A 26,625-nucleotide genomic window follows, 5' to 3' on the forward strand; every position below is an offset into this window, starting at 1 on the left:
CCAACTGTCAGGGCATGCTGGGAAGTGTAGTTGGAGAGCCACAGGTTGGGGGACACTACCCTAAAACATTGATGGGGAACGTGAAGCCCTCCAGTTGTTGCAGAACTACAACTCCCATCAATGCCTAGCTTTAGCTTTGGCTGTCCAGGCATGATGGGAGTTGTAGTTTTGCAGCAGGTTCCCGATCCCTGCTCTAAAGGAACAGACAGCGCGGTCTTTCCATAGGGAAACCAACTCTTGCCCGGTGTGAAGGACCCAGCAGGATTTACTATAAGACGATAATAAGAAAGTTCACCAATTTAAACTTTTATATCTTGTAAAATATTTATTCCCTGAAACTTCCTCCTAAACCCGGGACGTGAGCGCTAAACCTCTTTACTTGACCCACTTTTCTCCTCGGCCGCAGACTTCAGCTTCACTTCAATCAGCTCTTCCACTCTGGCGAGGACACTTTCCATTAAATCGAATGTGAAAAGCGCTGACTGTAAAACCTGAAATGTCACACGGCGTTAATGTTGTGTAGATAAGCGCCATAACATTACACAGATCCGGGGGGATCGGGGACAGGCGGCGGACGCTACGCACCTGCAGACGCATCTCAGGACTCATGTCAGGGAGCTTGTTCCCCCCAGCAGTGACCGTACACAATGGCTTCTCAGGATGGGGCCCTGCGAGGGGTCAGAATACTCATGGTCAATGTGTCTGGATGTCAGGAGACAAGATCCATGCCGCTTCCTCCTGTTAAAAGGGGCACTCCGGCAGAAATCTATTTCTTTAAAATCAACTGGTGTCAGAAAGTTATATAGATTTGTAATTTACTTCTATCTAAAAATCTCCAGTCTTCCAGTACTTGTCAGCAGCTGTATGTCCTGCAGGAAGTGGTGTATTCTCTCCAGTCTGACACAGTGCTCTGCTGCCACCTCTGTCCATGTCAGGAACTGTCCAGAGCAGGAGAGGTTTTCTATGGGGATCTGCTGCTGCTCTGGACAGTTCCTGACATGGACAGAGGTGGCAGCAGAGAGCACTGTGTCAGACTGCAGAGAATACACCACTTCCATACAGCAGCTGATAAGTATTGGAGATTTTTTAATAGAAGTAAATTACAAATCTATATAACTTTCTGGCACCAGTTGATCTGAAAGAAAAGATTTTCATCAGAGTTCCCCTTTAATAGAAGGTGCAGAAGAGATGATGATCTGACTGATTTTTTTTACCTTTCTTCTTCTCACTTGTGCTTCTTATTTCGGCTTCATAATGGGCTCTGGACATATTGAGTCCTGTGTGCAGAGGCTTCAGGAAATCCTGCTCAATCTTAGGGAGCTCCGACCATACTCCCGTCTATAGAGGGGAAGCAGAAGGTTCATTTACAGTTATGCAGAAAATCTAATGAGCAATAAAAACCAAATAATATTATATGACGTCTGATTTTGCTGGCAGGGGGGCCTGGGGGGGGGGGGGTATCAACACAAGGAGAAGTGTGAGGCACAGAAGAGTCTGGAGGGGAGTTTGGAGAAGTGGACAAACTGGTTCTGAAGGAGGAGGAGACAGAGGAGCAGCCTGGAAGAGGAGGAGGAGACAGAGGAGCAGCCTGGAAGAGGAGGAGGAGACAGAGGAGCAGCCTGGAGGATGAGGAGGAGACAGAGGAGCAGCCTGGAGGATGAGGAGGAGACAGAGGAGCAGCCTGGAGGAGGAGACAGAGGAGCAGCCTGGAGGATGAGGAGGAGACAGAGGAGCAGCCTGGAGGAGGAGACAGAGGAGCAGCCTGGAGGATGAGGAGGAGACAGAGGAGCAGCCTGGAGGAGGAGACAGAGGAGCAGCCTGGAGGATGAGGAGGAGACCGAGGAGCAGCCTGGAGGATAAGGAGGAGACAAAGGAGCAGCCTGGAGGATGAGTAGGAGACAGAGGAGCAGCCTGGAGGATGAGGAGGAGACAGAGGAGCAGCCTGGAGGATGAGGAGGAGACAGAGGAGCAGCCTGGAGGAGGAGACAGAGGAGCAGCCTGGAAGAGGAGGAGGAGACAGAGGAGCAGCCTGGAGGAGGAGACAGAGGAGCAGCCTGGAGGATGAGGAGGAGACAGAGGAGCAGCCTGGAGGATGAGGAGGAGACAGAGGAGCAGCCTGGAGGATGAGGAGGAGACAGAGGAGCAGCCTGGAGGATGAGGAGGAGACAGAGGAGCAGCCTGGAGGAGGAGACAGAGGAGCAGCCTGGAAGAGGAGGAGGAGACAGAGGAGCAGCCTGGAAGAGGAGGAGGAGACAGAGGAGCAGCCTGGAAGAGGAGACAGAGGAGCAGCCTGGAAGAGGAGACAGAGGAGCAGCCTGGAGGAGACAGAGGAGCAGCCTGGAAGAGGAGGAGGAGACAGAGGAGCAGCCTGGAGGATGAGGAGGAGACAGAGGAGCAGCCTGGAGGATGAGGAGGAGACAGAGAAGCAGCCTGGAGGAGGAGACAGAGGAGCAGCCTGGAGGATGAGGAGGAGACAGAGGAGCAGCCTGGAGGATGAGGAGGAGACAGAGGAGCAGCCTGGAGGAGGAGACAGAGGAGCAGCCTGGAGGATGAGGAGGAGACAGAGGAGCAGCCTGGAGGAGGAGACAGAGGAGCAGCCTGGAAGAGGAGGAGGAGACAGAGGAGCAGCCTGGAGGAGGAGACAGAGGAGCAGCCTGGAAGAGGAGGAGGAGACAGAGGAGCAGCCTGGAGGAGGAGACAGAGGAGCAGCCTGGAGGATGAGGAGGAGACAGAGGAGCAGCCTGGAGGAGGAGACAGAGGAGCAGCCTGGACGAGGAGGAGGAGACAGAGGAGCAGCCTGGAGGAGGAGACAGAGGAGCAGCCTGGAAGAGGAGGAGGAGACAGAGGAGCAGCCTGGAAGAGGAGGAGGAGACAGAGGAGCAGCCTGGAAGAGGAGGAGGAGACAGAGGAGCAGCCTGGAGGAGGAGACAGAGGAGCAGCCTGGAAGAGGAGGAGGAGACAGAGGAGCAGCCTGGAGGAGGAGACAGAGGAGCAGCCTGGAGGATGAGGAGGAGACAGAGGAGCAGCCTGGAGGAGGAGACAGAGGAGCAGCCTGGAGGATGAGGAGGAGACAGAGGAGCAGCCTGGAGGAGGAGACAGAGGAGCAGCCTGGAAGAGGAGGAGGAGACAGAGGAGCAGCCTGGAAGAGGAGGAGGAGACAGAGGAGCAGCCTGGAGGAGGAGACAGAGGAGCAGCCTGGAGGATGAGGAGGAGACAGAGGAGCAGCCTGGAGGAGGAGACAGAGGAGCAGCCTGGAAGAGGAGGAGGAGACAGAGGAGCAGCCTGGAAGAGGAGGAGGAGACAGAGGAGCAGCCTGGAGGAGGAGACAGAGGAGCAGCCTGGAAGAGGAGGAGGAGACAGAGGAGCAGCCTGGAGGAGGAGACAGAGGAGCAGCCTGGAGGATGAGGAGGAGACAGAGGAGCAGCCTGGAGGAGGAGACAGAGGAGCAGCCTGGAGGATGAGGAGGAGACAGAGGAGCAGCCTGGAGGAGGAGACAGAGGAGCAGCCTTGAAGAGGGGGGGGGGGGCAGAGGAACAATCTCCAGCAGGACTTGAAATTTGTCTTGATAAGCCAAGTCTTCTGGGGGCATTGATAATGCTTTCACTTGGCATAAAAAACTGCAGGAGTATTGTAGGAAAATATCCCGGCACTCACCAATATCTTCGTCTGAAGTTTTATTCACAGAGCAGATGACCAATCAAAACCAATGTTAGGACGTGTTATGATAAGGAATCCTTAGCTGAACGAGGTCCTATTGTACCATTGGTTACGATTGTTCACCTGTCCTGTGAATAAAACGTTAAGATGATATTGGTGAGTGCCGGGATTTCTTCCTACAAATTTGCTCACATTGAGCTGTGTGTCTGGAAACAAAAAAAAAAACCAAGGAATATGGCGCCTTCTGTGCCTGAAAACGGCCTCATTTACTCCAAAGGCGCCAGAGATTCACAGTTTCTGACAGGAAACTAATAGAGACGGATCTTCAAGAATGATGGAAGAACAGTAAAGCCTGGCGTCCTCCTCCTCGGTGATCCGTCTTCATTAGAGCCGGTGGGCGGCCATGCTGTGCGGAGCGATATATGAGGCGCTGTTTACTCTCTGCTCCCATCATACAGACACAGCGGAGCGGCGGACCAGAAAACCAACTTGTGAGCAGCCCCCGAGACACCAGCGGCATACAGGCTGTACATCCAGCATACTTACTTCATTGTCACTGTCCTTTATAACCAAGTACCTGAGAAGGTTCAGAGCGGCCATGATTCTGCACAGAAGACAGAAAGAAACTTACACTCTGACATATAGAGGAGTATCAATGGAAAAGTATTTAAAGGAGCACTCCGACAGGTAAAAAAAAAAAAATTAAAATGCTCTCGAAGCATAAAGCATTGTCGCCTGTCTGCCCCAGTCTGTAATCACCACAAATCCCTTTCCTTACTGGGCACTACTGGGATCTGTTTTATCTCTGATCACGGCCATTACAGGCAGAGGTCAGCTATATAATACAGGAGACCCCCGCCATGCATGGAGTGACTTCTCCCCTTTCTCACCTATCGGACGTCTGGAGGAGATCGGTCTCTGCCCCTTCGGGAAGTGTCAGCGTGGAGTGCAGGAGCGGAGTCAGTCGGGACCCCAGGAACCATCTGTTTTCTGGGTCTGTCTGATCAATTTCACCAAAAAGCAGAAACAAAAAATTAAATATTCAAATTACTGGATGATCAGTGAGAAGTCATGTGACCGACCATCCATCCAGGCTGCTCGGTAACATTCACATGCAGCAGAAATTCAGGCAACTGTACAGCCCCATGCATACTGTGTGACGCTGCGGCTACTGCAGCTGGTGTGCAGATATCTGCAAGACCCATTCAAGTGAACGGGACCCAGGAACCTGCAGAATTATTCAGCATTCTCACAATATATAACGCTGCACACATGGATGATGGTGATGATGTAAAGGATGATGGTGATGGGCACAGTCTCCCATACTGCAGCCAGCTTCATCTCACCTTCAGGGCACAGTCTATCTGGTTCTTGATGTTGTGGATGATGTATCCCTCCACCCCTGCATGTCCGCTGATCTTCAGGAGACACCTGCACAGAAAAAGCAGAATATGAGGGGAAGCAGCAAAATATAGTACTACAAAATGTAGCGTCATGAGCCGTATACACTACCAGGCTGGAGCATAACAAGCCGTATACACCCCCAGGCTGGACACCATGAGCCGTATACACCCCCAGGCTGGAGCGTCACGAGACATATACACCCCCAGGCTGGACACCATGAGCCGTATACACCACCAGGCTGGACACCATGAACCGTATACACCCCAGACTGGACACCATGAACCGTATACACCCCAGACTGGACACCATGAACCGTATACACCACCAGGCTGGACACCATGAGCCATATACACCCCCAGGCTGGACACCATGAGCCGTATACACCCCCAGGCTGGAGCGTCACGAGACATATACACCCCCCAGGCTGGACACCATGAGCCGTATACACCCCCAGGCTGGAGCGTCACGAGACATATACACCCCCAGGCTGGACACCATGAGCCGTATACACCCCCAGGCTAGAGCGTCACGAGACATATACACCCCCCAGGCTGGACACCATGAGCCGTATACACCCCCAGGCTGGACACCATGAGCCGTATACACCCCCAGGCTGGAGCGTCACGAGACATATACACCCCCCAGGCTGGACACCATGAGCCGTATACACCCCCAGGCTGGACACCATGAGCCGTATACACCCCCAGGCTGGAGCGTCACGAGACATATACACCCCCCAGGCTGGACACCATGAGCCGTATACACCACCAGGCTGGACACCATGAGCCGTATACACCACCAGGCTGGACACCATGAGCCGTATACACCCCCAGGCTGGAGCGTCACGAGACATATACACCCCCCAGGCTGGACACCATAAGCCGTATACACCGCCAGGCTGGACACCATGAGCCGTATACACCCCCAGGCTGGAGCGTCACGAGACATATACACCCCCCAGGCTGGACACCATGAGCCGTATACACCCCCAGGCTGGAGCGTCACGAGACATATACACCCCCCCAGGCTGGACACCATGAGCCGTATACACCCCCAGACTGGACACCATGAGCCGTATACACCCCCAGACTGGACACCATGAGCTGTATACAACAACAGGCTGGAGAATCACGATTCGTATGCACCACCAGGCTGGAGCGTCATGAGCCGTATACAACACCAGGCTGGAGCGTCATGAGCCGTATACAACACCAGGCTGGAGCGTCATGAGCCGTATACAACACCAGGCTGGAGCGTCATGAGCCGTATACAACACCAGGCTGGAGCGTCATGAGCCGTATACAACACCAGGCTGGAGCGTCATGAGCCGTATACAACACCAGGCTGGAGCGTCATGAGCCGTATACAACACCAGGCTGGAGCGTCATGAGCCGTATACATCACCAGGCTGGAGCATCACAAGCTGTATACATCACCAGGCTGGACCATCACAAGCTGTATACATCACCAGGCTGGGCGCCATAACCCACATACCTCACCAGGCTTGACACCATCAGCCGTATACATTATCAGACTGGACCCCATCAGCTGTATACAACATTCAGAATATGCTGCATGCTCAGAAAAAGCCATAGAGAAGATCTCCAGTCTTAAGCGTGTGAACAACATTAAAGGGACTTTACAGGAAAAAACATTTAACACCCTCAATAGTTATCTGACAACCAGCACCTGCCGACAACCAGATGATCGCTGCCCCTCTACACTGAGAACTGAGGGGGAACCAGTTGGCTCCATACTCCGTGTAGTGGTGGGCTGGGGTACTGCAGCCTCAGCTCCTGTGGACAGACCATCCATTGTTTCCCCCTTTAACGCCATGGATTTTATAATACCTGAGGTCGGCACCATCTCCAGTATATCCCACAGGATGACGCACGCTCAGCCGCTCGGTCTCCTGTATATCCCACAGGATGACGCACGCTCAGCCGCTCGGTCTCCTGTATATCCCACAGGATGACGCACGCTCAGCCGCTCGGTCTCCTGTATATCCCGCAGGATGACGCACGCTCAGCCGCTCGGTCTCCTGTATATCCCACAGGATGACGCATGCTCAGCCGCTCGGTCTCCTGTATATCCCGCAGGATGACGCACGCTCAGCCGCTCGGTCTCCAGTATATCCCGCAGGATGACGCACGCTCAGCCGCTCGGTCTCCTGTATATCCCGCAGGATGACGCACGCTCAGCCGCTCGGTCTCCTGTATATCCCGCAGGATGACGCACGCTCAGCCGCTCGGTCTCCTGTATATCCCGCAGGATGACGCACGCTCAGCCGCTCGGTCTCCTGTATATCCCACAGGATGACGCACGCTCAGCCGCTCGGTCTCCTGTATATCCCACAGGATGACGCAGACTCAGCCGCTCGGTCTCCTGTATATCCCGCAGGATGACGCACACTCAGCCGCTCGGTCTCCTGTATATCCCGCAGGATGACGCACACTCAGCCGCTCGGTCTCCTGTATATCCCGCAGGATGACGCACACTCAGCCGCTCGGTCTCCTGTATATCCCGCAGGATGACGCACACTCAGCCGCTCGGTCTCCTGTATATCCCGCAGGATGACGCACACTCAGCCGCTCGGTCTCCTGTATATCCCGCAGGATGACGCACACTCAGCCCCTCGGTCTCCTGTATATCCCGTAGGATGACGCACACTCAGCCGCTCGGTCTCCTGTATATCCCGCAGGATGACGCACACTCAGCCGCTCGGTCTCCTCACCTGAACAACTTGTATTTTCCTTCTACACAAAACTTGTCGATCTCCAGCTGTAACACGGCCAGACTCTTCTTCCTCTACAAAATAAGACGATGTGAGTGATCCTACCGCGGGGGTCACATGAGCGCAGTCACGTCAAGTCAGTGGCTCAGACTTACCAGATGTTCAATAGGACAAAGAGTCATCACCTTCACCAAATCCTGCAGCAGAGGGGACAAAAGAGCCATGAATAATGAGGAAAGGAATCCTCCGAATCAGCCGCCCCGTCCTCCGGCTGTGTGCCGCATCACACATTCACTTTAATAGAACTGAGCTGCAATACCGCCTCCAACCTCAGGACAGGAGAGGCGCTGTTCCTGGAAGAAAGCTGCCATGTTTTTCTAATGTTAACATACAAGTATTAAAGAAGTGTTCTTCTCTCTGCGCTCTATTCTCCTATACTTCTCGTGGGGTTCCTCTGTTATACTGAAATACTGGGCCTTGCCGCTTCCCTTCTCTATCGGACACACCAGAACTGATCCTGTGTTCGTACCTTGGTCTTCCTTTTGAACCGGACATCACATGACCGCTGCAGCCAATCAGTGGTGTTACAGGTCAGGGGCCTAACCCTTCTCATCATCGTCCCCATCACGGCCCCTGACCTCTGACACCATGTGACGTCCGCTCCTTAAGTAAGTCCAGGGAGCCGACCAGAGTCTGACCGGGGGTCTGCACAGGATCGGTGAGGGGAGATACTACTACAACAACCCCTTTACCTCCTCACACTTTGGCTGGGGCGTTCGCTCACCTGTAGCACCTGGTTGACTGCGGTGACATCTAGCACCTCCTCAGGGAGACTCCCATCATCCACCCGCAGCAAACTCTGCTCCAGTAAGTCCTGAAATCACAAAGAAACCTTCAGCTCCCATCCCGGCCATTGCGGACCGGCGACTCCTCTGCTCGGACGTCACTCACCAGCCCTTTGGACAACATCGACTCCTCGGTTCTAAAACAGAAGGAAAAGAGGAAGCAAAGTGAGAGTTTATTCTGTAAAAATGCCTAAAATCCAACGACGGAACCTGAACAACACAACATCCAGTATATTGCAGCATATATATCATGGGCACACTAAGGTCATTCATTACTTTAAGGGGTTGTTCAAAAAAAATTTTTTTCTTTCAAATCAACTGGTGTCAGAAAGCGTCAGAGATTTGTAATTTACCTTAATTAAAAAATATCCAATCTTCCCATCAGCTGCTGTATGTCCTGCAGGAAGTGGTGTATTCTCTCCAGTCTGACACAGTGCTATCTGCTGCCACCTCTGTCCATGTCAGGAACTGTCCAGAGCAGGAGAGATTTTCTATGGGGATTTGCTGCTGCTCTGGACAGTTCCTGACATGGACAGAGGTGGCAGCAGAGAGCACTGTGTTAGACTGGAGAGAATACACCGCTTTCTGCAGGACATACAGCAGCTGATAAGTAGTGGAAGCCTAGAGACTTTTTAATAGAAGTAAATCTATATAACTTCCTGACACGAGTTGAATTGAAAAAAAGGTTTTCTCCGGAGTACCCCTTCAAAAGGGGCAGCCCACTCCCATACACCCCATGTCATAGTGTCCTCTTTACAGGAGGCAGGAGTTTGGTTACGTAGGCGTCTCTCTCTCTGGAGGACCTGTCCTGTACACACACAACACACCGATATAACAGCACGCTGTGTAATACTCCATCTCCCCTGTGGTGGCGCTGCAGAGAAGCTGAACACTTACTGCCAGGTTTCCCCACAGATCCCAGCTGATCGCCCCTATTCATAGAGCATCAAGGCTGCCAGGACTGTAGGACAGGAATAAATCCCGCACCCTCTTACCTCTTTAGCAGCACGCCCACGTGTTCCATGTTCGACTTTACCAGAAATGACGGACTAAGAAAATACAAAACATATCGGAGTCAATTTCTTTCTTTCCACTTTATAAATCAGATTCTGAGATAATTGAGTAAAACGATCGGTAGGGTCATAGAATATAAAGAAGAAGTGTAATACCGGGCCCGGCCATGGGCAGAGGGGGCGCTGTCTCTTCTTATCTCATACCAATCCTATTGTAATATAGGAGGTTGTAAATTCTTCTCACCCAAACACAAAAGGGAAGCTGTCCATCCCGATGTGGTGGACGAAGAGGAGGTAGGAGAGTCCGGCCAGGGACTCCGCTGTGTAGGTTTCCTTCTCAGGGACGGACATGTCGGTGTCTACTGTCTGCACAGAGTGACCGTGCTGCACGAACGTCCTGGGGAGCGACTCCCCCAGAGAGACGAGGAAACCCTGGAAAAGATGGCGGGTATAATATCACCAAACTGCTCGCCCCCGGTCACACCAACATGGAACGTCACGTGTCCTGCACCGTCCTGGTCACACGGCTACAATGTATCCAACATGGAACGTCACGTGTCCTGGTCACACGGCTACAATGTATCCAACATGGAACGTCATGTGTCCTGGTCACACGACTACAATGTATCCAACATGGAACGTCACGTGTCCTGGTCACACGGCTACAATGTATCCAATATGGAACGTCATGTGTCCTGCACTGTCCTGGTCACATGACTACAATGTATCCAACATGGAACGTCATGTGTCCTGCAGGGTCCTGGTCACATGACTACAATGTATCCAACATGTAACATCACGTGTCCTGCAGCGTCCTGGTCACATGACTACAACGTATCCATTATGCAACGTCACGTGTCCTGCACCGTCCTGGTCACACGGCTACAATGTATCCAACATGGAAAGTCACGTGTCCTGCAGGGTCCTGGTCACATGGCTACATTGTATCCAACATGTAACAACACGTGTCCTGGTCACATGATTACAATGTATCTAAAATGTAACGTCACGTGTCCTGGTCACACGGCTATAATGTTTTTTCTCCAGTCTTAGGATATAGATGGAGGATCCCTTCACTGACACATTGTCACAAACCCGCAGCTCTCTTCCTCCTGAAAATGAACCTTGAAACATGAGACATGCTGCCATCCTGGAGTTTTACAGATCATATTGATTTTAGCAGGACCAGCGGAATGTGTCATGTGTACGGGGGGTGGGGGGTGGCAGGACAGGAGTGAAGAGAAGCTGCAGGATGGAGGGCAGGACAGGAGTGGAGAGATGCTGCAGGATGGAGGGCAGGACAGGAGTGGAGAGATGCCGCAGGGTGGAGGGCAGGACAGGAGGGGAGAGATGCTGCAGGATGGAGGGCAGGACAGGAGTGGAGAGATGCTGCAGGATGGAAGGCAGGACAGGAGTGGAGAGATGCTGCAGGATGGAGGGCAGGACAGGAGTGGAGAGATGCTGCAGCTAGGAGGGCAGGACAGGAGTGGAGAGATGCTGCAGGATAGAAGACAGGACAGGAGGGGAGAGATGCTGCAGGATAGAAGACAGGACAGGAGGGGAGAGATGCTGCAGGATGGAGGGCAGGACAGGAGTGAAGAGATGCTGCAGGATAGAAGACAGGACAGGAGGGGAGAGATGCTGCAGGAAGGAGGGCAGGACAGGAGTGGAGAGATGCTGCAGGAAGGAGGGCAGGACAGGAGTGGAGAGATGCTGCAGGATAGAAGACAGGACAGGAGTGGAGAGATGCTGCAGGATAGAAGACAGGACAGGAGGGGAGAGATGCCGCAGGATGGAGGGCAGGACAGGAGTGGAGAGATGCCGCAGGATGGAGGGCAGGACAGGAGTGAAGAGAAGCTGCAGGATGGAGGGCAGGACAGGAGTGGAGAGATGCTGCAGGAAGGAGGGCAGGACAGGAGGGGAGAGATGCTGCAGGATGGAGGGCAGGACAGGAGTGGAGAGATGCTGCAGGATGGAGGGCAGGACAGGAGTGGAGAGATGCTGCAGGATGGAGGGCAGGACAGGAGTGGAGAGATGCTGCAGGATGGAGGGCAGGACAGGAGTGGAGAGATGCTGCAGCTAGGAGGGCAGGACAGGAGGGGAGAGATGCTGCAGGATAGAAGACAGGACAGGAGTGGAGAGATGCTGCAGGATAGAAGACAGGACAGGAGTGGAGAGATGCTGCAGGAAGGAGGGCAGGACAGGAGGGGAGAGATGCTGCAGGATGGAGGGCAGGACAGGAGTGGAGAGATGCTGCAGCTAGGAGGGCAGGACAGGAGTGGAGAGATGCTGCAGGATGGAGGGCAGGACAGGAGTGGAGAGATGCTGCAGGATGGAGGGCAGGACAGGAGTGGAGAGATGCCGCAGGATGGAGGGCAGGACAGGAGTGGAGAGATGCTGCAGGATGGAGGGCAGGACAGGAGTGGAGAGATGCTGCAGGATGGAGGGCAGGACAGGAGTGGAGAGATGCTGCAGGATGGAGGGCAGGACAGGAGTGGAGAGATGCTGCAGGATAGAAGACAGGACAGGAGGGGAGAGATGCCGCAGGATGGAGGGCAGGACAGGAGTGGAGAGATGCTGCAGGATGGAGGGCAGGACAGGAGTGGAGAGATGCTGCAGGATGGAGGGCAGGACAGGAGTGGAGAGATGCTGCAGGATGGAGGGCAGGACAGGAGTGGAGAGATGCTGCAGGATGGAGGGCAGGACAGGAGTGGATCCCGCTGATCACCATCAGGTTCTGTGATCTTCTGTATTTGATCGCTTTATGTTTTTAGGCTTTGTTCTCTGTTTTTGTTGCTGTTTCTTTAGTAGACGGACGTCATACAGCGTTATAGAGTTTATGGCGATCACCAAGGAAACAAGGGACAGAGAAGATGATGAAAGCGGAGGATGCGGCGCGCCACGTCCCAGATTACAACGGCCGAGAATCCTCCATGTGTCCCGTGTAATGGAGCACGGCCGAGAAATATCACAATATCATTAGCACTCTCATCCCAACGCCCCACCCATCTGCCACTCACCATGATCTCCTTAGCGAAAACACGGAAAGGATTATCACCCTCATCATCCGGGAAGGCATGGAGCTGCGCATGGAGCAACGGGAACCGCAGGCAACTAGAACAACTGAGAAAGCAACACACACACAGAGTTATCAGGGGTTCAAGGAGGAGTGATGTCACTGGAGGGGTGTGGCTTAACAAGAAGGAGGAGTGATGTCACTGGATGGGTGTGGCTTAACAGAAAGGAGGTGTGGTGTCACTGGATGGGTATGGCTTCACAGGAAGAAGACATGACATCACTGGATGGGTGTGGCTTAACAGGAAGGAGGTGTGGTGTCACTAGAGGGGTGGGTCTACCTTGGGGGGGGGGGGAGTGGCAGTGTACACATTCGGCCAATGCTCCATTTAAAGGAGAATTTTAGAAATAGTGTTTTTTTTTTTATAGAGATTCAGACCTGGATCTCGTATTATTCTGCATTAAATCTCCACTTACAACGTCAGCAGCTCCTTCCTAATCTCCTGGGTGTCCGGCTCCTTAGTAATGTCCGTGCATTGTGCCACAATATCAACGAAAGGCCGAGCAAACTGCACCAAAGCCAGACAGCAGCGACACAGCCAATGGCGGTCCTCCTGCATCTGCTCCCTGGTGTACGGCACCGGCAGGCTCGAGAGCCGGGAATGGATGGTGGACAGCGACAGGCCCAACGAGTATGACTTCTTGTTTCCATGTTTCAAAAGCACTAAAAAAAAACAATACAGGAATCCAGGTAAAATGGTTCACTAATTTTTTTTTCTCCCTGCACCGTGGAGGTTTACTCCATGCACCTAATAGATGAACAGACGGCCTGTGTGTTATTGGTTTATATACATGTTATTGGTTTATATACATCGTGTTCATCCATAATTGTGACAGAGAACAAACAGATCAAAGTTTATTACTCAGGGAATTCCAAATAGTTATCTTATTTCTTTTTCCCTGCACTGTGGGGGTTTACTCAATGTGCTAAATAAGGGATGGAAGCAGCACAACTATCTGTGTCCTACTGGTTTAGTTATATTGTGTTTTTCTATAAGGTTGAAATGACTTTTTTTGCAATCTAACCTGTATGACCCCTATAGTAAGATTATATATATATATATATATATATATATATATATATATATATATATATATATATATATATAATCCTTATATAGCAGTGGACCTATCTACATGATACAGGAGGGACGTGACAAGGATACAGTTCACATCACTAAAGATCTGCAGTCGGAGCAGATGAGTGTCGGTCATTACCCGTCTGTAGAGGAGGAAGAAGCGGCAGGATGATGCGGCACACGTGATCTCCCGCAGCTTCATCGATTGGCTCCAGGATTCCCAACAAGATCTCCTTTGGATTACACAGCTGTGAATAGAGGAGAGGATGGATACAGATATATACAATATACTCCCCCCTCGGGACGCCTCACTGAGCTCCACACCTAACACATGGGCTCGAGGTGCTGGATACATGCGGTGGTGCCTCACGCCTCATTGGCCACTGATTTACTAAGGGACCACAGAGGTGCGAGGAACCAGAGTGCGCCAGATGGCAGCGACCGTCATCAGCAGCTCAGTCTCTGCCCCGTATCCACCGCCGCTCATTGTGGATATACATCCAGATTAGCATTCCCAATAGTGCAAACGTTATCACTAATAACAGAGGCGGAAAGGAGACAAAAAGCTAAAGGAGGAATTGTGCACCACTATATACTGTGCCTTCTATATACTATATCTTCTATATACTGTATACTGCATAGTGTGCCTTCTATATACTATATCTTCTATATACTGTATACTGCATAGTTTGCCTTCTATATACTATGCAATAAATCCCCCCCCCCCCAATCACTACGGCTCAGGACACTGCGGCACCGGTCACAGCCATCACCAGGACACTGCGGCACCAGTCACAGCCATCCCCACGGCCCAGGACACTGCAGCACCGAGTTAGCCAGTAACCCATAGGCCCCGCTCCACCATGAAAACCTGCAGCCGCTCAGTCAGGACCCCCTTAATGCACACAGTGATGTCTTTTCCACAGTAATCACACCCGGATGCCATTTCGGAGTATAGCTGGGCCCCACTGCCGGTGCCATGTCGGAGTACAGCTTGGCCCCACAGCCGGTGCCATGTCAGAGTACAGCTGGGCCCCACAGCCGGTGCCATGTCAGAGTATAGCTGGGCCCCACAGCCGGTGCCATGTCAGAGTATAGCTGGGCCCCACAGCCGATGCCATGTCAGAGTATAGCTGGGCCCCACAGCCGGTGCCATGTCAGAGTATAGCTGGGCCCCACAGCCGGTGCCATGTCAGAGTATAGCTGGGCCCCACAGCCGTTGCCATGTCAGAGTATAGCTGGGCCCCACAGCCGTTGCCATGTCAGAGTATAGCTGGGCCCCACAGCCGATGCCATGTCAGAGTATAGCTGGGCCCCACAGCCGATGCCATGTCAGAGTATAGCTGGGCCCCACAGCCGGTGCCATGTCAGAGTATAGCTGGGCCCCACAGCCGGTGCCATGTCAGAGTATAGCTGGGCCCCACAGCCGGTGCCATGTCAGAGTATAGCTGGGCCCCACAGCCGATGCCATGTCAGAGTATAGCTGGGCCCCACAGCCGATGCCATGTCAGAGTATAGCTGGGCCCCACAGCCGATGCCATGTCAGAGTATAGCTGGGCCCCACAGCCGATGCCATGTCAGAGTATAGCTGGGCCCCACAGCCGATGCCATGTCAGAGTATAGCTGGGCCCCACAGCTGATGCCATGTCAGAGTATAGCTGGGCCCCACAGCTGATGCCATGTCAGAGTATAGCTGGGCCTTGGCTGTATGGAGACCCCTACACATATTATCGCTTCTGATGGGGATGGAGCGGCAGTCCTCACCTGCGTCAGCCCGCTGATCATATCCAGGCAGCTCTTCTCCTTGTCACTCTCAGGAGCGCAGCTCTGCAGGCACCTGGCGATGGGTCCGATGAGATTCCAGCCCATGTTCCTGATCAGCACCTGAAACAACGTACAATCATCTATAGGGATCATCCCTGCTGCGTTCTACGGCAGTTTCCTCTCTTTTTTTTAACTCAGTTTTATTAAAGTGTACATAATGGTATACACAAAAAAAAAAACGCATACCAATAGGTAAAACAAATCAAACAGCTATCCAAATCATATACCATTATACAACAAAGGATAGGTTACACTTTACAGATAGGTTAGGCAAACATAGAAAAGAAGTGAGTTCATAGGTCAGCAGCTTCTCGTACTGTCATCATGACGATAATACAGAGCTCAGGGCTCAAAAGATCATCTAGAGGAGGTGTTTCGACATCCCAGGGTGACACTTCAGATAGGGTCGGGTAGGTCTTGAGGGCAAACCATTGTCCGTGGCGACTGGCACCACGCGTCCCAGACCTTGTGAAATTTGGTGGGGCATTTGCGGTGTTTATAAATAATTCGCTCATACGCTAGAGCCGAGTTAACTAGTGCTATCCATGTTTCAACCGTGGGCGGCCGCCTATCAATCCACCGTAGCGCGATCGCTTTCCTGGCAAGGAACAAAGTCTCCCTGAGGAAAATCACCCGGTGATGCGTCCACACCTCCTCGCACAAGGCACCAAACATGCATACCGTAGGATCAAGGGGCACCTGCATGGGACACATCCCCGTAAGTACCCGAACCACTTCCTACCAGAATAACCGAATGCGGGGACAATCCCAGATCATGTGCCAGAAGTCAGCTGGGGCAAATTGACACTTAGGGCACGATGGAGTCGGGATTCTGCCCATTCTATGAAGACGCACTGGCGTTAGGTAGCTCTGATGTACTATATACAGTTGTGTGAGTCTATTATTTATAGAGGGAGACACATGCGTATGGGATTCTAACATGACATCATAGGTTTCATCGGACATAAATGGAATGTGATCCCTCCATCTATCCACTGCAGGGAGTGGAGTGCTGGCTGCCTTGTGTCGGATGAGGTGCGAATAAAGCAGGGAAATCAGTCCCCCAGGGCCCTGAGACCGAATTATACCAATTAGCGGGTATGAGGATATCGAGAGACCCCCCTCAGTGAACTGTGTCTGGAGCGCATGGCGCAGTTGGAGATATCTATAGAAACTGGAGTTGGGCATGTCACGAGTATCCTTCAGCGTATCGAAGGTCACCACCACCCCCCCTCGATATACATCTGCTATATACAATACCCCCCTGTCTCTCCAATACTGGGCATCATGAAACTCAAGTAGATGGGGCAGGGCACTGTTGTCCCATAGTGGGGTCTCCTCTGGGATGTCCGTATGGGATGTGATGTGCTTGGCGGCCTCCCACACCTTTCGAGCAACTCTCATAGCAGGCAGTAAGTTTTGGCTGGGGATCGTGTCAGCGTGGAGCACTGACCAGAGGGAGGGCAGGCCCGAGTAGTCCAACACGTGTCTCTCCGACGACAATGCAACGTCAGATGCGACCCAGGGTTCCATATATTTGAGCTGTCCCGCCAGATAGTATAGGTATAAGTCCGGCAATGCCACCCCCGCTAGATCCTTGGGTCTCTGTAATTTAGCCAACTGTAACTTAGATCTGGACGCTCCCCATATAAAGCCCACTATGGCAGAATCAAGGGATTTAAAAAACGTTTTGGGTATAGGAACAAAAATATGCTGCAGGACATAAGAGCATTTAGGGAGTACTACCATCTTTATAAGATTTATCCGGCCCGCTACAGAAAGCGGGAGGGTGCTCCAGGTCCTAAATTTGTCACGGAAGTGACCCATCAGGGGGGTGACATTGCTAGACAGCACCTCAGAGGGTGCCTTGGTGATATAGACTCCGAGATACTTAAATTTGTCAGTTACTATCAATCCCTCCACCCTAGTCCCCAGTAGTCCCTGCCTTCTAGGACTCAAGTACAGGAGGAATGACTTGGACCAGTTCATGCATAAGCCAGAATATGTGCCATAGGTATCAATAGTGTGAATGGCGCGCGGTAGAGAGGTATCCGGGTGGGACAGAAACAAAAGCAGGTCATCCGCATATAATCCGACTTTATCTTCACCTCCTACATACGGGATGCCCGTGTACATAGGGTCCGCCCGCAGCAGGGATGCCAGAGGCTCCATGGCTAGTACAAATAGTAAGGGGGACAGGGGGCATCCCTGCCGCGTGCCACGTCCCAGGGGGAACAAAGTGGAGGCGAGACCGTTTAACGTGATCGAGGCGGTTGGATGCTTATAGAGGAGGGCCACCCATGCTATAAACTTTGGTCCAAAATTGAACCTTTTCAGGACAGCCAACAAGAAGGGCCACTCTACAGAATCAAAGGCCCTGGCAGCATCTAATGCCGCCAAGGCCCAGTCCTCGCTCCGACCCGCCCCCCTTTGCATCACCAGTTGGGCCCGTCTAATATTGTCAGAGGTACTGCGTCCGGGTAGGAACCCTGACTGGTCGACATGAATAAGGGAGGTGACAACTCTGTTTAAACGGTTTGCTAGAATCTTAGTCAGGAGCTTATAGTCTGAGTTTAGCAACGAAATAGGTCTATAGGACCCACAGTCAGTCGGTTGTTTATCAGGCTTCAGAATTAGGACAATATTGGCTGTATAGAATGAGGCCGGTAGCCGACTCCGGTCAAAGGAGGAGTGGAGGACCCCCAAGAGCGGAGGCAAGAGGATATCTTTATACTGCACATAGGCCTCCAGAGGGATCCCATCTGGTCCCGAGGCCTTACCTTTTGCCGAGTCCTGTATCGCCTCCTCCAACTCCTCCATCGTCAGAGGCAACTCCAGCATCGCCTGCCGTCCCTCAGTGAGGGTAGGCAGCGGGATAGCAGCCAGAAAGTTTTCTATTTCCTCCTCAGAGCGCTGTAGTCTGGACTGGTAAGTCTCCTGGTAAAACCCAACAAATCGCTGTAAGATATCTGTACTAGAGGTCAGCATGAGCCCTTCCGCCGATTCCACACGCAGGATGGCCGGGGAAGCATTATTTTGGTGGATGAGCTGGGCAAGTAGGGAGCTAGACTGATTTCCCAACTCAAAACCTCTCTGCGCATTGAAGAATAATTTCCTCTTGTTTTTTTCATATATACAATGTAGATATTGTCTGCCCGCCTGTAGCCATTCACACCTACGCTGTTCAGTGGGGTCAGAGACATACTCCACCTCCAATCGCTTGCACTTAGTGGCCAAGTCATCCTCCTGCCCAGCCGCCTCCCTCTTGGTGAATGAGATAGATGATTGTATACATCCCCTCCAATAGGCCTTAAGGGCGTCCCAGAAGGCGTCAGGAGAGTCAGAAGGTGGGTTGCAATGCAAAAATGTACGTAACTGGTCAGGGATCCTATCATGATCTGCAAACAGAGAAAGCCAGAAGGGGTGAATCTTCCGGATGCCCCTGTTAACCCGCAGTGGATGAACATTGAATTCAGCAAGTATGGGGGAGTGATCAGAAACAGCGCGAGTCAAGTTTGTGATGGAGACAAGTACCCTGCATGTTGTAACATTACCCAACATATAATCAATACGAGACAGAGCCTGGTGAGTTGGAGTGTAGCATGTGTATTCTAGGAGATGAGGGTGCTGTAGTCGCCACAGGTCCGACCAACCCAATTCCGACACCAACTGACTAAACGGAGTCTGTGTCGGCACCAAACCACCCGGGGGCTCTCTCCTGAAGCGGTCTAAGAGCGGATTCATAATGAGATTAAAGTCCCCAACACAGATAATAGCAGCATGGGGGTATGCCGCTGCAAATTTGGCCGCCTCATGTAGGATAGATAGTGAGGCTGGAGGAGGGAGGTATAACCCCATGATAACCACTGGGAAGGTGTCAATCCAAGCTTGAACGAATACTCCCCTGCCCTCTGGGTCCTTAAACACATGTCCCACCTCCCACCTAAGTGAGCGGTGAACCAGCAGGGAGACCCCCCTCGAGTAGGACGTATGTGTAGAGTGTATAGCCCACTGGATCCAGGACCTACGCATATACTTTAATGTGGTGCTCTGTAGATGTGTCTCTTGGAGACAAATTATCTGAGGGTTACATTTCTGGATTTGAGAGAAGACAAGTGACCGTTTTTGTGGTGTGCCTAAACCTCGGACATTAAGAGAGAGTAACCTGAAAGTCATGAAATAGTGTAAACAAAGGTGTTACAAAAACAACAATCTTACAACATGTAAGAGAACCAATATAGCAGTCCTCCAACAGGAGGGAGAAAAAAGAATCACACGGAATCCCGCGCTATGAGGGATCCGCAAGCAAATAGACACGGGGGATAGTCTGCAAAAAGTTGTGGTATAGCAGACTATACAACCTCGTCTGTCAGCTGTACAGTGTTAGACCACTAAAGAGTATTTCGAATATACACATATGGAGAGAGGGCGCCATCTAGTGGCGCTTACAGGTTAGGTGTCACAAAACCCATTACAGAGATTATAACATAACATAGTGGGGATTAGCCTAACGTATATGTGATCCCGGTAGCCTTATGGCACAAATCATGACATGCGGACCAACATTCAGCCCCAAAGTCAATGAGATATCTAGTGGTCATGTCCATGGCCATGCAGGATCACCTTTTGCTGTGTCAGAAAGGGGGGAAGGGGGGAAGGGGAGGGAGGAGGGAGAGAGGGAAGGAGGAAAGAGAGGGGGAAGGAAGGGGGGGAGGAAGGAGGAGGAAGGAGGAGGGTAGGGGTTGGGGAGGGGAAAAAATGGAAGGGAGGGGGGAAAGGGAAGGAGGGGGGAAAGGGGGGGAGGGGGGGATAGGAGGGAGGGGGGGATAGAAGGGAAGGGGGGGATAGGAGTGAGGGGGGATAGGAGGGAGGGGGGAATATGAGGGAGGGGGGAATATGAGGGAGGGGGGAATATGAGGGAGGGGGGGATAGGAGGGGGGAAGGAAAAGGGAAGGGAAGGGAGAAGGAAAGGGGGGAGGGAAAGGAGGGGGAAAGGGTTTTCTCAGCCCAGAATGTTACAGGGAAGTCTCCATCAACAGGTAGCAAGGTATACTCATCTGTCAGAACTATTCAGCAGGTTATAGTGGAGGTCAATCACGAGAGGGGTGACCCAGGGTGTTCAACCAATTTTCAACCTCTGCAGGTGAAGCAAAGAAATGGGTCTTCCCCTCAGATATCACTCGTAACCTGGCTGGGTATGCCATCGAGTATGGCAGTTGTCGCTCTCGGAGTTTCGCCTTCACCGTGAGGAATGTAGCTCGGGTCTTCTGCAGGGAAGCGGAGAAATCAGGGAACATCATAATGGTGGACCCCTGATAGACGATTTTCCCCTTCTTCCTGGCTGCACGCAGTGCAGCGTCTCGGTCCTTGCTGCTCAGTAGCCGGATCAGGAAAGGCCTCGGCGGAGTGCCAGGTGGAGGCGGTCGGGCCGGGACTCTATGGGCACGTTCCACCGCGAACGCCATGGAGAATGCGGTGTCGGGAAACAGGTCTCGCAGCCACTGCTCGGCAAAGCCACAAGGGTCACTTCCCTCAGCTCTCTCGGGGACCCCAAGCACCCTAATGTTATTCCGCCGCAGGCGGTTTTCAAGGTCGTCGGCCCTTTGCGACCAGGAATCGGCTGCCTTCTCCAGGGTGGAAAATTTGGCGGGCATGGGCGCTGTCAGGTCCTCCAGCTGGGAGATACGCTGCTCACCCTCTCGGACCCGGTCTCTCAGCTTGTGCAGATCTTGCCGCAGCAACCCCACATCAGTGCGTACCTCGTCCAGCTTGCCTGTCAGGGAGGTGGTAGAGACCTGGATTGCCTCAAGGAGCTGCGCCGTTACCTGCGCCAGGGTGAGTTCAGGCTCCTCATGTAGTGGATCGGCGCCATCTTGGACCATGCGTTCTTCCCCAGCGCCGTGTTGTTGGAGCGGGCGGGCGGGCAAACTCCTTGAGCTGGGACTGTCTGGTGACCTTTGTCTTACTCATCTCCGGTTCGGGTGCCGGTACCGGTGTGTCAGGTGTCGGTGGTCACAGGATATCTGCAGGATAATAGCTATATTTCAGCTGCAGAGTCGGAGCTCTCTTCAGACACGTCCGTGCATGGCCGCGGCTAGCTCCGCCCCCCGGCAGTTTCCTCTCTAACGCTTCACACAATGGCCGTCACTACATGATGGGGGTTGTGGTTGTGTAACCTTCCTCTAAGGTGAAGTTGTGTCACAGCATTACAGGGGGTCTCCAGGCTACTTACTTCTGAAAACAGCGCCTCCCCCATGCTCAGGCTGTGTATGGTATGGTAGACAATTTGTCTCCACTCACGTCAATGGAAGTGACCTGCACTAACACACACAAAGGGCGGTGCAGTTTCTGGAAGGAAGCCGCCATCATTCCTTATTCTGGATGATGTCTTTAAATTTTCTTTTGGCCCCAACCTCAGGACGTGTACAATGAGATGTTGGGTCAAGCAGTCACATGACCACCTCACCCACTGCCATATCTCCATTATCCGGGCGCACAGTCTGCTCTATGAGAATCAGCAACAAATGTGCCCCACCTAGTGGCCAAAAATATGTACAACAGCATTAAAAACAACACGTATGTGTTATATCAGCTGCTGCAGAACCTCATCCTACACCTCAGCTGCTGCAGAACCTCATCCTACACCTCAGCTGCTGCAGAACCTCATCCTACACCTCATCAGATGTGATCCCATCAGGATGACCCCGTCCCATCCTCTATATATGTCCCATCTACGTCCTCTACGCCTCTGCGGGCACAGTCCCTATATGTAATATGTTTCATCTATGGGATGTACACCGCTCTGGTATAGGTGAGAGCTGACCGCCAGATTCTCCTCAGGACCCAGAGGGACGACTCTGAACAGATAATCGGATTCTCCAACCGTGAAGGTAAATGACAGATCTGCACATATGTCTGGGCTGCAGGATTATCACTAAGCCCTTCACCTCAGCCTGACCTGAAGATGTGACAGGGGAAGCCGACACTGCCTCGTCTGTGTGCCGGCTCTGCTACATACACTGCATCGTCTCTGTGTGCCCCGACTCTGCTACATACACTGCATCGTCTCTGTGTGCCGGCTCTGCTACATACACTGCATCGTCTCTGTGTGCCCCGACTCTGCTACATACACTGCATCGTCTCTGTGTGCCGGCTCTGCTACATACACTACATCGTCTCTGTGTGCCGGCTCTGCTACATACACTGCCTCTTCTCTGTGTGCCGGCTCTGCTACATACACGGCATTGTCTCTGTGTGCCGGCTCTGCTACATACACTGCTGCTATTTCCCTCCTTTGTGTTTTCTTGGCTCCAGATCAGAACACAAGAAGTGGGACCCCAGAGGCTATGACCCCCGACCCCAGAGGCTATGACCCCGACCCCAGAGGCTATGACCCCCGACCCCAGAGTCTATGACCCCCGACCCCAGAGTCTATGACCCCCGACCCCAGAGGCTATGACGCAGCGGAGGGGACGGGGGATCGGCACCGTCATCTCACCTGGTTCTTCTCATCTCGGATGATTTCCAGCAGGACGCCGGGCCGCTCCTCCTCCAGACACTTCTCGCACCCCTCCAGGAACACGTTGGTCTCTTCCTCCTTAAATTCTTCTTCTGAAAGTTTTTGCTGAACGGAAAGATGAGAATCTCTGATGATTATAAGATCCGGGAAGCGGCGGCAGTATAATAATATGATGGCAGATATACAGCCGTGGCTTTGGGGTAAATTACAGGGGGCCCCGGCCACGACTCCTGACATGTGACCGGAGGCCAAAGGTATGGGGGGGGGGGGGGGGGGGCGGGGAAAGAGAACCCCAATAAGACAAAAGAATCCAACACCTGACAGACTTACAAACTTCAGTATCAGAGCCTGGAGGTCCTCCGCTGCCGCCATGGTCCCTGGTGCCGGAGGGGCCGCTGCTACTGAGCAATCTATTCTGCAAAACAAAGAGAGAGAAGGGTTAATGTCGGGGCACAGAACCCTGTCACCCTGCCCCCCCTGGTATAAAGCCTCCATGTCATCCACATAAAGGGGGGCCCCTCCAGGAGCTGCAGGGCCCCTCACCGTTTCTCATGGGCGGTCACTGACCAGCATAATAACCATGTGACATATACACAGTCACCTCCTGTATCCTGGGGGGAGAGGCTGGCGCTCCGGGGGTCACATAATGGCCGGTTCTGTACTGCTCCTACATCATGTCAGGGTGAACTCAGCACAGGACACATACAGACTGACACATGTGGGCCTCACACTCACAAGATGAACCTACAGACTCTGCACGAACAAAGAGACAACCTACAGACTCTGCGCAGACACAGAGACAACCTACAAACTCTGCACGAACAAAGAGAGAACCTACAGACTCTGCGCAGACACAAGAGACAACCTACAGACTCTGCGCAGACACAAGAGACAACCTACAGACTCTGCGCAGACACAGAGACAACCTACAGACTCTGCGCAGACACAGAGACAACCTACAGACTCTGCACGAACAAAGAGAGAACCTACAGACTCTGCGCAGACACAGAGACAACCTACAGACTCTGCGCAGACAGAGACAACCTACAGACTCTGCGCAGACACAGAGACAACCTACAGACTCTGCGCAGACACAGAGACAACCTACAGACTCTGCGCAGACACAGAGACAACCTACAGACTCTGCGCAGACACAAGAGACAACCTACAGACTCTGCGCAGACACAAGAGACAACCTACAGACTCTGCGCAGACACAAGAGACAACCTACAGACTCTGCGCAGACACAGAGACAACCTACAGACTCTGCGCGGACACAAGAGACAACCTACAGACCCTGCGCAGACACAAGAGACAACCTACAGACTCTGCGCGGACACAAGAGACAACCTACAGACTCTGCGCAGACACAAGAGACAACCTACAGACTCTGCGCAGACACAGAGACAACCTACAGACTCTGCGCAGACACAGAGACAACCTACAGACTCTGCGCGGACACAAGAGACAACCTACAGACTCTGCGCGGACACAAGAGACAACCTACAGACTCTGCGCGGACACAAGAGACAACCTACAGACTCTGCGCGGACACAAGAGACAACCTACAGACTCTGCGCAGACACAAGAGACAACCTACAGACTCTGCGCGGACACAAGAGACAACCTACAGACTCTGCGCGGACACAAGAGACAACCGACAGACTCTGCGCAGACACATAGACAACCTACAGACTCTGCGCAGACACAAGAGACAACCGACAGACTCTGCGCAGACACAGAGACAACCTACAGACTCTGCACAGACACAAGAGACAACCTACAGACTCTGCGCAGACACAGAGACAACCTACAGACTCTGCGCAGACACAGAGACAACCTACAGACTCTGCGCAGACACAAGAGACAACCTACAGACTCTGCGCAGACACAGAGAGAACCTACAGACTCTGCGCAGACACAGAGAGAACCTACAGACTCTGCGCAGACACAGAGAGAACCTACAGACTCTGCGCAGACACAAGAGACAACCTACAGACTCTGCGCAGACACAGAGACAACCTACAGACTCTGCACAGACACAGAGACAACCTACAGACTCTGCACAGACACAGAGACAACCTACAGACTCTGCGCAGACACAGAGACAACCTACAGACTCTGCGCAGACACAGAGACAACCTACAGACTCTGCGCAGACACAGAGACAACCTACAGACTCTGCGCAGACACAGAGACAACCTACAGACTCTGCACGAACAAAGAGACAACCTACAGACTCTGCGCAGACACAAGAGACAACCTACAGACTCTGCGCAGACACAAGAGACAACCTACAGACTCTGCGCGGACACAGAGACAACCTACAGACTCTGCGCAGACACAGAGACAACCTACAGACTCTGCACGAACAAAGAGACAACCTACAGACTCTGCGCGGACACAGAGACAACCTACAGACTCTGCGCAGACACAGAGACAACCTACAGACTCTGCGCAGACACAGAGACAACCTACAGACTCTGCGCGGACACAGAGACAACCTACAGACTCTGCGCAGACACAGAGACAACCTACAGACTCTGCGCAGACACAGAGACAACCTACAGACTCTGCGCAGACACAGAGACAACCTACAGACTCTGCGCAGACACAGAGACAACCTACAGACTCTGCGCAGACACAGAGACAACCTACAGACTCTGCGCAGACACAGAGACAACCTACAGACTCTGCGCAGACACAGAGACAACCTACAGACTCTGCGCAGACACAGAGACAACCTACAGACTCTGCGCAGACACAGAGACAACCTACAGACTCTGCGCAGACACAGAGACAACCTACAGACTCTGCGCAGACACAGAGACAACCTACAGACTCTGCGCAGACACAGAGACAACCTACAGACTCTGCGCAGACACAGAGACAACCTACAGACTCTGCGCAGACACAGAGACAACCTACAGACTCTGCGCAGACACAGAGACAACCTACAGACTCTGCGCAGACACAGAGACAACCTACAGACTCTGCGCAGACACAGAGACAACCTACAGACTGGTCACAGCCGGCACTATCCGTGTAATATCCGTATAATATCCGTGTAATCTCCGTGTAATCTCCGTGTAATCTCCGTGTAATCTCCGTGTAATCTCCGTGTAATCTCCGTGTAATCTCCGTGTAATCTACAGCCCGGGTCCCCATCCTGTATATGTGAGCGACAGCTGAGATATACGGAGCCGTAAAGCAGGAAGTACCTGTGCGGGAGGAGATGGACGCTCACAGCCGGCGGTCACTCACACTGCAGCACACACAGGGGGTCCCGTCCCTCATGGCTGCACAATGTACCAGACCCGCAGCTCCAGCATCACAAATGAAAGGATGGGACGCTTTGCGTTCCAAAGCTCACATGGCTAGCCCATCCGGTCATGTAGAGGCCTGGAACGCAGAAAAAAAAAAAAAAGCAAAAACCGCACAGTCTGCAACTGAGGCTTGGAACGCAGGAAGGCAA

At 52.7% G+C, this 26,625-nt stretch overlaps 1 protein-coding gene across 1 annotated transcript; it reads right to left on the minus strand.

The window, feature by feature from the left end:
• Positions 1 to 298: 298 nt before the first annotated feature.
• On the minus strand, positions 299 to 26,547 carry GLMN (glomulin, FKBP associated protein). Its single transcript, XM_069969078.1, has 19 exons — positions 26,372 to 26,547; positions 23,481 to 23,565; positions 23,130 to 23,255; positions 15,572 to 15,691; positions 13,947 to 14,055; positions 13,146 to 13,392; positions 12,674 to 12,776; positions 9,898 to 10,085; positions 9,636 to 9,689; positions 8,747 to 8,777; positions 8,580 to 8,669; positions 7,951 to 7,992; positions 7,796 to 7,869; positions 5,004 to 5,088; positions 4,548 to 4,657; positions 4,204 to 4,261; positions 1,215 to 1,338; positions 586 to 668; positions 299 to 491 (listed from the first exon to the last, which is right to left on the minus strand). Exons 2-19 carry the CDS (start codon positions 23,520 to 23,522, stop codon positions 366 to 368), a joined length of 1,812 nt encoding a protein of 603 aa, XP_069825179.1. The 5' UTR covers positions 23,523 to 23,565; positions 26,372 to 26,547; the 3' UTR covers positions 299 to 365.
• Between the last annotated feature and the right edge of the window lie 78 nt (positions 26,548 to 26,625).

Source organism: Dendropsophus ebraccatus, chromosome 4 (genome assembly GCF_027789765.1).
Source record: "Dendropsophus ebraccatus isolate aDenEbr1 chromosome 4, aDenEbr1.pat, whole genome shotgun sequence".
Classification (NCBI taxonomy): Eukaryota; Metazoa; Chordata; class Amphibia; order Anura; family Hylidae; genus Dendropsophus; species Dendropsophus ebraccatus.